Raw genomic sequence first — 12,985 nt, 5'->3', positions numbered from 1 at the left:
GCCAGTCATTATCAATGTACCTATGAAGTTTCATGATCCTAGGCCTAAGTATTCTTTAGTTATCATCAGGAAACCATTTTACTGTTTCGAGTCACTGTGACCTTGACCTTTGACCTAGTGACCTGATAATTAATAGGGGTACCCTGCCAGTAATGATCAATGTGCCTATGAAGTTTCATGATCCTAGGCGTAAGCTTTCTTATTTAGTTATTATCTGGAAACCATTTTACTGTTTCGAGTCACCGTGACCTTGACCTTTGACCTAGTGACCTGAACATCAATAGGGGTCATTTGCCAGTCATGATCAATGTACCTATGAAGTTCTATGATCCTAGGTGTAAGCGTTCTTGAGTTATCATCAGGAAACCATTTTTCTGTTTCAAGTCACTGTGACCTTGACCTTTGACATAGTGACCTGAAAATCAATAGGGGTCATCTGCGAGTCATGATCAATGTACCTATGAAGTTTCATGATACTAGGCGTAAGCGTTCTTGAGTTAACATCCGGAAACCATTTTTCTGTTTCAAGTCACTGTGACCTTGACCTTTGACCTAGTGACCTGAAAATCAATAGGGGTAATCTGCCAGTCATGATCAATGTACCTATGATGCTTCAGGATCCTAGGCGTAAGTATTCTTGAGTTATCATCCGGACACCGTTTTACTATTTCGAGCACTGTGACCTTGACCTTTGACCTAGTGACCTCAAAATCAATAGAGGTCATCTGCCAGTCATGAGCAATGTACCTATGAAGTTTCATGATCCTAGGCCTAAGCGTTCTTGAGTTATCATCCGGAAACCATCTGGTGGACAGACAGACCGACCTACCGATATGTGCAAAACAATATACCCCATCTTCTTCGAAGGGGGGCATACAAATTAAAGATCCATATTACTGCTTTGAGTTAATTTAAAATATAGCCTTGAAAAAAGTGTTTGAGACACAAGGCAAAATTGATTTTTGTTTTAGGTCATGAAATGTTAATGTTAAAAAGATTTTACCGCGATTACTTTAATAAAAAAATTGAGCGCAAATATGTGACTTTGTCTTTTCTTTAAAGTTGGTAAAACATTATTTACAGAAAAAGATATAAAGCAGAAAATTATTAACAGACACTCAAAAAATCTCATTTGGGAAATCCATCAATATAATCTTCAATTGAAATTAAAAATATACATGTAACCTATAATCAGCATGAAGTTGTTCAAATGTGGCATTTGAAGTATTTAAACTCTATTTTTTTAATCTACAAAAAACACTTATTTACGAAGAAAAACATTACTCACCAAAGATAGCATCTAATTCCTCATGTACTTTCTTCTGAACCGAAACATCTGTGCCAATAAGATGCAGGGCCCAGTTGGATGCCATTGCAGTGGTGTCATGACCCTAAGAACAAGAAAAGCCTTTCAATGACATCTTGCCATTTAATTAAATACAGAGTAAAGCCTTTCAAAATCAATACATGTTTGCAGTCACTTTAAAACAACAAAAGCACCGCATAGCAGTTGCCAACCTTCGGCTGCGGATGCAGTTTTGAATAAACAAAAGCTTGTTTGAAGAATATTAGAGGTCAAAGTGACCTTGACATTTGACCTACTGTCCCACAAATGGGTGTGGCATGTAGAACTCATCAAGGTGCAACTACATTTGAAGTTTCAATGTTGTAAGTGGAAGCACTTAGATTTTAGTGCTATTTTTGAGGTTTTAGCACGGTGGACGCCGGACCGCGGATGACGAACTGGTTATGACAGTACCTCAGGTTTTCTCCGAAAACAGCCGAGCTAAAAACTTATCTGACAGAAAGGTAGAGGTATTAAAGGTTAACTGTCAATAACTTAGGACCACATGTCCCAAATCTTGATAATGCAAGAATAACTAAGTTGCAACCTGAATAGTGCACGAATAACTAAGGGGCAACCAGTATACTTCATGGATAACTAAGGGTCATCTGCATAGTGCATTGATAACTAGGAGCAACCATGGATAACTTAGAAACCAGCTTCATATTGCATGGAAAACAAGCAAATTTGTTGAATTGATATCCTCCGCCAAAATGCTTCTGGACACAAAAGTATTATATCTGACATTCAAAAAAGCATTTTTTTCAAGATACAAAGGGCCATAACCCTGTTATTAACAGATAGTGTACAATGCCATTTGGCGTGCATCATCCTCTAATCCATATATATACTCATACCAAGTTACCAATGAAATCCGCCAAAGCACTTCCAAGATATGGCTCCAAACACAAAACAAAAGGGCCAAGATGGCCCTAGTTCGCTCACGTGAGAGGAGTAAGTTCATTCAATTTTACCAAACATCAAACTTGACCTAGATATTGTCTAGACAAACATCCTGGTCAAGTTTCATCATTATTGAACCAAAACTCCGGCATATGGAGTGATTTCGTTTTTGTAAGATTTGACCTGCTGGCCTATATTTTGAGATGACCCCCCTTACCAAACATCAAACTTTGCTTACAAAAATAAATATTATGACCAAGATTCATAAAATCTGAAACAAAATTGTGACCTCTTGAGTGTTTACAAGGAATTTGTATAATATTATGAAAAATTGGACAATCTAAGGGAAATAATTATGGCATTAATTATGTGATATATATAAAACCAATCTTTTCACCAAGTTTCATGACGATTGGGCAAAAAATGTGACTTCTAGAGTGTTCACATGCTTTTATATAAAATAAGAAAACTGCCCCAACCCCCCCCCCCCCCTGCCGGACATGTTATTCAACTGACCAGAACCATTTTCAAACTTAACTCTCATATCAAAGAAACAAATTTTCTGACCAAATTTCATGAAAATTGGGCCGAAATGTGACTTCTAGAGTGTTCACATGTTTTCACTATATACATGTAGAAAAAAATGCCCCGCCCACTGGCAGCCATGTTTTTTCACCGATCTGGACCATTTTTCGAACACGTCCGAGATATCAATAAAACCAATGTTTTGACCAATTTTCATTATGATTGTGCAAAAATTGTGACTTCTAGAGTGTTTACAATACAAGGTTTCTCTAAAGCCAAATAAGGAAAACTGCTCCCCCCCCCGGCAGCCATGTTAATCAACTGACTGGAACCATTTTCAAACTCAACTCTCATATCAAAGAAACAAATTTTCTGAACAAATTTCATGAAAATTGGGCAGAAATGTGACTTCTAGAGAGTTCACATGTTTTCACTGTATACATATAGAGAAAAATGCCCCGCCCACTGGCAGCCATGTTTTTTCACCAATCTGGACCATTTTCGAACTCATCCGAGATATCAATAAAACCAATGTCTTGACCAATTTTCATGATGATTGCACAAAAATTGTGACTTTATGAGTGCTTACAATGTTTCTCTATAGCCAAATAAAGAAAACTGCCCCCCCTTGGCAGCCATGTTATTCAACTGACCAGAACCATTTTCGAACTCAAATCTTATATCAAGGAAACAAATGTTCTGACCAAATTTCATTAAAGTTGGGCCAAAAATGTGACTTCTAGAGTGTTCACATGTTTCACTATATACATATAGAGAAAATGCCCCGCCCACTGGCAGCCATGTTTTTTCATCGATCTGGACCATTTTCGAACTCCTCCCAGATATCAATAAATGTTTTGACCAACTTTTATGATGATTGGGCAAAAATTGTGACTTCTAGAGTGTTTACAGGGTTTCTCTATAGCTAAATAAGGAAAACTGCCCCCCCCCCCCCCCTGACAGCCATGTTATTGAACTAACCAGAACCATTTTCGAACTCAACTCTCATATCAAGGAAACAAATGTTCTGACCAAATTTCATGAAAATTGGGCCAAAAGGCGTAAGCGTTCTTGAGTTATCATCCGGAAACCATTTTTCTAAGATGAGTCACCGTGACCTTGACCTTTGACCTAGTGACCTGAAAATCAATTGGGGTCACCTGCAAGTCATGATCAATGTACCTATGAAGTTTCAGGATCCTAAGCATAAGTGTTCTTGAGTTATCATCCGGAAACCATTTTACTATTTCGGGTCACCATGACCTTGACCTTTGACCTAGTGACCTCAATATCAATAGGGGTCATCTGCAAGTCATGATCAATGTACCTATGAACTTTCATGATCTTAGGCATTAGCGGTCTTGAGCTTTCATCTGGAAACCATTTTACTGTTTCAGGTCACCGTGACCTTGACCTTTGATCTAATGATCTTAAAATCAATAGGAGTCATCTGTAAGTAACGATCAATGTACCTATAAAGTTTCATGATCCTAGGCATAAGCGTTCTTGAGTTATCATCCAGAAACCATTTTGACTATTTCAGGTCACCATGACCTTGACCATTGACCTAGTGACCTCAAAATCAATAGGGGTCATCTGCGAGTCATGATCAATGTACCTATGAAGTTTTATGATTCTAAGCGTAAGCGTTCTTGAGTTATCATCCGGAAACCATTGTATTATTTCGGGTCACCTTGACCTTTGACCTAGAGACCTGAAAATCAATAGGGGTCATCTACGAATTATGATCAATGAACCTATGAAGTTTCATGGTCCTAGGCATCAGTGTTCTTGAGTTATCATCCGGAAACCATTTTACTGGTTTGGGTCACCGTGACCTTGACCTTTGACCTAGTGACCTGAAAATCAATAGGGGTCATCTGCGAGTCATGATCAATGTATCTATGAAGTTTCATGATCCTAGGCTAAAGTGTTCTTGGGTTATCATCCGGAAACCATTTAACTATTTCTGGTCATCGTGACCTTGACCTTTGACCTAGTGACCTGAAAATCAATAGGGGTCATCTGCGAGTCATGATCAATCTACCTATGAAGTTTCATGATTCTTGGCTAAGGCGCTCTTGAGTTATCATCCGGAAACCATCTGGTGGACGGACGGACCGATATGAGAAAAACAATATACCCCCTCTTCCAGGGGTTCCGCTGTCGATCGCGATTGGCGCCAAATGGCGCTAATTTTTTTTAAGTGGCTCCAATTTTTTTAAAGTGGCGAATTTAAAAAAATCAGTAAAATCCTAACTGAAAATGTACTGCAAGTCGAAAAGCACGGGACCGAGCATAAGCGGCCAGCGTTTGTCAGTTGTAAATATTGATTTACGACGATGTAAGCGACCTACAGTGTAGAGTGCACTGAAATCACGGAAGCGTGAAAGTGTTACAGTCGATGTTTTTACTGTTATTGTCAAGTTTTATGGGGGTTATTTTCGGATTAACGGTTCTTTTATGATAAAGAACACTCAATTATGTAACACTTAGGACAAACTGGCACAAAAATCAATGATTATAACGATATATAAGGCGGCTACTCTTTAATCAATACCATGGTAAGTGTATTGTTATTTACACATTAGTTAAAGATTGTTCATATTTTTCACAGTTTATGTTGATGGCTTTCGTATATAAAGACACATATATGATTACATATTCACAAGCAATCATGGCTTTTCATGACTTCTTTAATCCTCAAAAGCGTGCTTTAGAAATTGAAACAAATGAAAGCAATGAAAATCCTTCAAAATTGCAAAAGCAGAATATCATCAAGACATGCCTGAGAAGTAAGTTGTCAGTTTCGACATTTGACAATTTAATGAGGATATCTCTAGATAGCAGAGCAGCTCAGGACTCCCCTCTTGACCAGGCATTTAAGAAATGGGCTGGGGCAAAGAACAGAAGAATTTTAAATCATTGAGTGTTCAAAATCTTTAACCATGTGTGAAAATGTGTGTACAAATTACTGTTAATTTAAATTGAGATGTTTGTCGTTCAGATGTGTATAATTTTTTTCCCTTTCACTTTATGTGCATCATATTAGCCAAATGACCAAATGTAACTGTTAAACAATTAAATTTAGATGTTTTATTTTCTGAAATGTAACTGTTACACAATTAAATTGAGAGGCTTTATTTACTGATGTTTGAATTTTTTTCCCTTCCAGATGATGTACATTTGTGTGATTGTATGTTTAAATAATTTTTTATAAAAAATGTATGCAGCATACTGTGCCATTGTTAACATTATTAGATAAATTTGGTTATATGTGATTGTTTATCATTTGCAAACCAATGTTTTTATGAATAAATAAAGCTCATTAAGACTTATGAAGTTACTTATTATTATTTATGTATTTACATACTTTTAAAAGTAATAATATAGTCAATGACATTGATGTTGTAAGGTTTCTTAGACCATTGTCATAATTAATAAGGTCAGAATAACTGACAGTTTCGCGCCAACTTTTTTTGGGCCAGTGGAACCCCTGTCTTCTTCTAAAGGGGGGGAGCATAATGAAAAAACTGCCCCCTCCCAGCAACCATGTTATTCAACTGACCGGAATTATTTTTGAACTCAACTCTAGTATCAAGGAAAAAAATGTTTTGAGCAAATTTCATAAAAACTGGGCAAAAAATGTCACTTCTACTGTATTCACATGTTTTCACTATATACATATAGAGAAAAATGCCCAGCCAACTGGCGGCCATGTTTTTTCACCGATCGCGACCATTTTCAAACTCATTCGAGATATCAATAAAACCAATGTTTTAACCAACTTTCATGATGATTGGGCAAAAATTGTGACTTCTAGAGTGTTTACAATGTTTCTCTATAGCCAAATAGGGAAAACTGCCCCGTCGACTGGCGGCCCTGTTTTTCAACGGATGGGAACCACTTTAGAACTCAACCGAGATATCATTAAGAAAACCATTTTGACAAAGTTACATGGAGATTGGGCATGAAATGTGACTTCTACAGTGTTTACAAGGTTTTTCTTTTTTTTGACCAAGTGACCTAGTTTTTGACCAGGCACAGCCCTATTTCAAACTCGGCCGAGATTTCATTGGGACAAAGCTTCTGACCAAGTTTCATGAAGATGGGACAAAAAAAGTGGCCTCTAGAGTGTTTACGAGCAAATGTTAACGAACGGACGGACAGGCGTACGACGGACAAAGACCGGTCAGAAAAGCTCACCTGAGCAATCAGGTGAGCTAAAAAAGCATTTTTTCAATATACATGTACAAAGGGTCATAACTCTGTTATTAACTGATGGTGTACAATGCCATTTGGCGTGCATCATCCTCTTATCCATGTACATACTCATACCAAGTTTCAACAAAATCCACCAAAGCACTTTCAAGATATGGCTCCGGACGGACGGAAAGACGGACGGAAGGAAGGATGGACACCGCAAAAACAATATCCCTCCGCCTATGGCAGGGGATAACTAAGGTCAAATCTTCATAGTGAATGGACAACTAAGGGACCAGCTTCATAGTGAATGGATAACTAAGGGACCAGCTTCATAGTGAATGGATAACTAAGGCACCAGCTTGATAGTGAATGGATAACTACATGTAAGGAGCCACCCACATAGTGCATTGATAACTAAGGGACCAACTTCATAGTGCATGGGTATCTAAGAAGCCACCTGCATAGTGCATGGATAACTATAAGGTCACCTGGATAGTGCATAAATAACTATGAAGCCAGCTGCATAGTGCATGGATAACTAAGTTGCCACCTGAATAGTGCATGAATAACTAAGGGGCAACCTGCATACTTCATGGATAACTTAGTGACCAGCTTCATAGTGAATGGATATATAAGGGACCAGCTTCATAGTGAATGGATAACTAAGGGACCAGCTTCATAGTGCACGGATAACAAAGGAGCCACCTGAATAGAGCATTGATAACTAAGGGACCAGCTTCAGAGTGCATGGATAACTAAGGAGCCACATTCATAGTGCATGGATAACTATGAGGTCACCTGCATTGTGCATGGATAACTAAGGAGCAACATGCCTAGTATATGGATAACTAAGACGCCACCCACTCAATACATTGCTAACATTGGGACCAATTTCAAAGTGCATGGATAACTAAGGAGCCACCTGCATAGTGAATGGATAACTAAGAGGACATCTGCATAATGCAATGATTACTAAAATACCACCTGAATGAAGCATATATAAATAAGAGACAACCTGCATATTTAATGAACAACTTAGGGACCAGCTTAATTGTGCATGGATAGCAAATGAGCCACCTGAATAGTGCATGGATTACTAATGGACCTGCTTCATAGTGCATGGATACCTAAAGAGTAACCCTTATAGTGCATGGATAACAAAGAGACCACCTGCAAAATAGTTCATGGCTAAGAGGCTACCTGAATAGTGCATGGATAAATAAGGGACCAGCTTAATAGAACATGGCTAACTGAGGGACCAGCTGCATAGTGCATGGATAACTAAGGAGCCACCTTCATAGTGCATGGATAACAAAAAGGTCACTTAAATAGTGCATCCATAAAGGGACCAGCTGCATTGTGCATGGATAACTAACGGACCAGCTGCATAGTTCATGCACAACTAAGGAGCCGCCTGCATTGTGCATGGATAACTAAGGGGCAACCTGCATAGTGCATTGATAACTAAGGGGACAGCTTCATAGTGCATGGATGACTAAGGAGCCACATTCATAATGCATGGATAACTAAGAGGCCACCTGCATAATGCATAAATAACTAAGGGGCCAGCTTCATAGTGCATGGATAACTAAGGAGCTACGTTAGCGTTACCCATCGCCAAAATCGCCATTGGCGATTACAATTCCTGGCAGGCGATTAAAAGTAAGATATTCAAGAAATTGGCGATTTAAAAAAATAGACCATTAGCTTTACAAATGCACACTCTAAATGCCTGTTTTCAGGCCGTATAAATCAGTATTCGTTTAAATTGCCAGAAACAACTTTATGATTACACAGATAACACCCCAACCTGAAAGGTCCCAGGGGATAATGACGACCGCCTAGGTCGATAATCCACATGGCTAATGTCTTAATTGGTCACGCTTTACAATGCGACCAGACTTTTCAAACATTTGGGTTACTTGGTGATTTAGTGATAACTGAATCACTGAAGCGTGCCGTGTAATGACCTATGCTATAGATGTTACGATTCAATGATTCAATTTTCCAAGAAACAACGATTTTGATTGGCTAAAAAAGTAGATAAGAGTAACTTCCCTTTACGGTCGATATGCGACTTAAAAGACCGATTTAGAAAGTGAGTTGCAGATTCCGGGAAAAATGGATGCTGCGAACGAAAATGGAAAGTCGAAGCCACAGAAATTTACACAATTCTTTAGAAAAGAAAGCGGACAGAATAATGTAAACTCAGGAAATGACCAAATGTTAGGTTCGGGATCGGAGGACGTCTAAAATAGTCCAGACTACATTGCAGAATCGGAAACGTCTACCTGTCAAGAAGTCTCACTGTTTCGCCGTGAGTCTCACGGTTTTTGACATGCAATGACGATCTAATGCTGACTAAGTAATTTCTCACGCATTTCTTCGAAAACAAAAAAATGTAAAAAAGTAATGTTTGGATTTCATAAAATGTCGTATAATTACTACCGAGAGGGCGGGTTGTTTTAGTGGTTTCTAACCTAGATACCACATGAACTGAAAACTGTTTAACGGTGTAAATGTATCATTATCACTACGCCACCGGTGTCTATGTAAACAAAAAAATATCGGCTGCAAAATGTCAGCAAGTGGCTCACCAGCGAAGAAAATTTTTCAAGCAAAACATGGCCTAATTTCAGACAAAAGTAGTCTTAATTTTGCTCAGGAAATAGTCCAATAACGCACCACAGATGATCTAGGATCCAACTGCATAGTGCATGGAAAACTAAGGGCCACATGTCTCACCATTTGATATTGCATGAATAAATTATTAACTAAAGGGCCACCTGTTCCATCACTTTATAGTGCATGGAACCATAGATTCCCTCTATATTCAAACAAAGGAAGGTAGATTGAAGCCTCAATCAACAAATAAAAGTGTATTTTCAAAGTGCTTCATTTGTCATGGTAGTGCCACTACAAACCTGGGAACAGAAAAGTATTCACCTCCTCTTGAGTATTAAGGAAGTTAATTGATGCCCATTGAAGACATATGAAGATTATTATAATTCTAAGAGCCATGACATACCTCAAACATGAATGTATCCACTTCCTCTCTGATGTCGAGGAATGAGAGTCGCTTCCCTTCAGATGACGTACACAACAGCATGTCCAGGAAGGCCAGTCGCTGTTTCTGTCCCATGCTGAGGTCCTGTTCGCTCAGCAATTGCTCCATCGTTATATCTTTGTTTTGGTCATACCTCTTCCAGAACTCATGTTGCCTCTCTTTGATAACCTTTAAAACGGCATATTAACCGCTAGTATAGAATTATATTTTCAACCATTTGATAAAACAATACTTTGTTTTACAAAATCAGATTATATTGTATATTATTTTAAAATGTAAGTTAATTTTATAATAAAAATTTGACGTTTGTAAAGGACCACTTTGTTTTACAAAATCAGATTATATTGTATATTATTTTAAAATGTAAGTTAATTTTATAATATAAATTTGACGTTTGTAAAGGCCCTTGTAAAAAAAAAAAGTATTTTACTATTATCAACATGCATGTCAATTATACAATTATATCATGAATTATTTGAACAAATTTGCCCACATGCAGTCTTAACGCACCTTTTCAGTAAAACTGTGCAGTATGTTCAAGGACTCATCATACTTCTTGCCAGGTCCAATTAGTCGGAACAGAAAGTCTGGCCACAGCCAGGGGCTTCTCTGTCTAATGAATGTGTACTCAGATGCCCTGAAATGGAGGAAAGTGTGAACTCAGATGCCCTGAAATGGAGAAAAGTGTGAACTCGTATGCCCTGAAATGGAGGAAAGTGTGTACTCAGATGAACTGAACTGGAGGAAAGTGTGTACTCAGAGGCCCTGAAATGAAGGAAAGTGTGTACTCAGAGGCCCTGAAATGGAGGAAAGTGTGTACTCAGAGGCCCTGAAATGGAGGAAAGTGTGTACTCAGAGGCCCTGAAATGAAGGAAAGTGTGTACTCAGAGGCCCTGAAATGGAGGAAAGTGTGTACTCAGAGGCCCTGAAATGGAGAAAAGTGTGTATTCAGAGGCCCTGAAATGGAGGAAAGTGTGTACTCAGAGGCCCTGAAATGCAGGAAAGTGTGTACTCAGAGGCCCTGAAATGGAGGAAAGTGTGAACTCAGAGGCCCTGAAATGGAGGAAAGTGTGAACTCAGAGGCCCTGAAATGGAGGAAAGTGTGAACTCAAAGGCCCTTTAATGTGGTACAATGTGTACTCAGAGGCCCTGAAATGTATGACAGTGTTTACTCAGAGGCCCTAAAATGTTGTACAATGTGTACTTGGACGCAATGAAAAGTGGGACAGAGTACACTCAAATGCCCTGAAAAGTAGAACGGTGTGTACTCTGGAGCAATTAAAAATAAGACAGTGTGTACATTGAAGAAATGAAAAGTTGGACAGTATGTACTAAGAGGCCCTGAGCTTGCTGTGATACATAGGATGTGGAGTCCACCTAGGGAATGGGAGGTCAAAAGTACGATCCACACATTGGGAGGGTTCTTTCAAGCTCCCCAAAAGACACCAAGTACTGGTTCTATCAAGGAAACAGACTTAAGAGCTTTTCAATAATCCTCAGACTTTTGATATAAGCGAGCTAAAATATGTCTTAAAATCATCACAGGTCATTATCAGTTATAATTCATATTTTGTAATAAGTATTGCTACAAGAAAGTTCAAAAGCTAGTTTACAATGGACTGATTCAAGGATAGGTCAATCCTGTTAAATCTCTAAGTAAAGATGGCGGGAGTATTATCACAAACTTTTCATCAGCATAATTGGTATACCTGTAAACTGCCTGCACGTAATCGGAGTCACTGTTCAGTTGGGCATTCACACTGCGACCCATTGCAGTCTCTGAGGTAAAGTAATGTTGATTATTTTACAGTTCTTAGGATAATTTGTAGGCTTTATTTATGTTAGCATGTCAACTTGCATTTTCATTTGAGAAATAAGCAAACATCTTTTTTACAAACACTTAATGATAATGGTAATAATACAAGTTTATAATAAGAGACCTCAGTGAGTCTTGATGGAACTTAAGATTTCAATGTTTTCCATAAGAAGTTGTTACGAGTATGTACACTGTTCAGCAACAAATTATCTGAAACATGTAAACAACAATCACTGTACTTATTGCCACTTTTGTTAAGATAATATGTACTTTTAATAAAAATTGTGTTTACCGCAAATGATATCCAGAGCACAAAGTGTGATATCGTTGAAAACGTTAACTGTTGTTTTCCCATCTGCTAGCCCCCGCATTTTCTCTAAAAGAACTTTGCTCTGGTCGTTGAATACACTGACAAAATCGTTGAGAATTTTGAAGTGAAAAGTTGGTGTAAGCAACTTCCTTCTTGACTTCCATTTGTCACCAGTGCTACAAACATAAACTGTTGTTATCTTGTACATATTTTATTTAGCAAGTGTACTGTTCTACAGTAGGTAGTTCTCAATTCCCTTTGCTTTTGTTTTATAACAATTTAATCAATTGATGTTTTTATGCATAATATTATTATATAATATTTGCTACAAAAAAGAAAAACAGTAATTATTGTGATACAATATACTATGTTATACATTTTTCTTGTTAATTACATGTCAAACTATTGCTTGGTCTACCAGTAAAACCTTGTGGGTGTTTGTTATAAAGAAAAAGTTTTCCCATTTTATTCCATTATCGTTTTCTCTGTCACTGGTTATTACAGTGTAGTGATGCACATTGTTGGTATAAAATTATTTTAAGAATGAGACATGTTAACTGTTATCTATCAGACTTCATATGTCACAACATTCTTCAGCTTGACTGTCTGTAATCACGTACAAAAACAAATACAGATAAATCACACAATTTTATGAAGATTATCAATATGAATGCCTCTACATTTATGGAAATTAGCCAAAGGGAGTGCATCTTTAATCCAAGCAGTAAATATTGAAATGACTTGCAGGGTTTGCATAAACATAATTATTATTTAATCAAACTAGTTTCAGATACTCAATTTATCCAACTTCTG

The 12,985-nt window shown here is 37.8% G+C and overlaps 1 protein-coding gene across 1 annotated transcript in view; it reads right to left on the bottom strand.

Moving 5' to 3' along the window:
• LOC127868477 (cytochrome P450 4V2-like) overlaps positions 1-12,985 on the bottom strand; it is a 40,043-nt gene that overhangs the window by 15,888 nt on the left and 11,170 nt on the right. The window contains exons 4-8 of the mRNA XM_052410296.1: positions 12,155-12,348; positions 11,756-11,825; positions 10,557-10,683; positions 10,008-10,214; positions 1,289-1,391 (exon numbers count right to left, since the gene is read on the bottom strand). Coding sequence (XP_052266256.1) covers positions 1,289-1,391; positions 10,008-10,214; positions 10,557-10,683; positions 11,756-11,825; positions 12,155-12,348 — 701 coding nt within the window. The remainder of the gene's footprint in view (positions 1-1,288; positions 1,392-10,007; positions 10,215-10,556; positions 10,684-11,755; positions 11,826-12,154; positions 12,349-12,985) is intronic.

The sequence above is a fragment of the Dreissena polymorpha genome, chromosome 2, assembly GCF_020536995.1.
Source record: "Dreissena polymorpha isolate Duluth1 chromosome 2, UMN_Dpol_1.0, whole genome shotgun sequence".
NCBI classification, from domain to species: Eukaryota; Metazoa; Mollusca; class Bivalvia; order Myida; family Dreissenidae; genus Dreissena; species Dreissena polymorpha.
The sequence above is the reverse complement of the archived record's forward strand: the minus strand, read 5'-3'. Positions and strand labels throughout refer to the sequence as shown.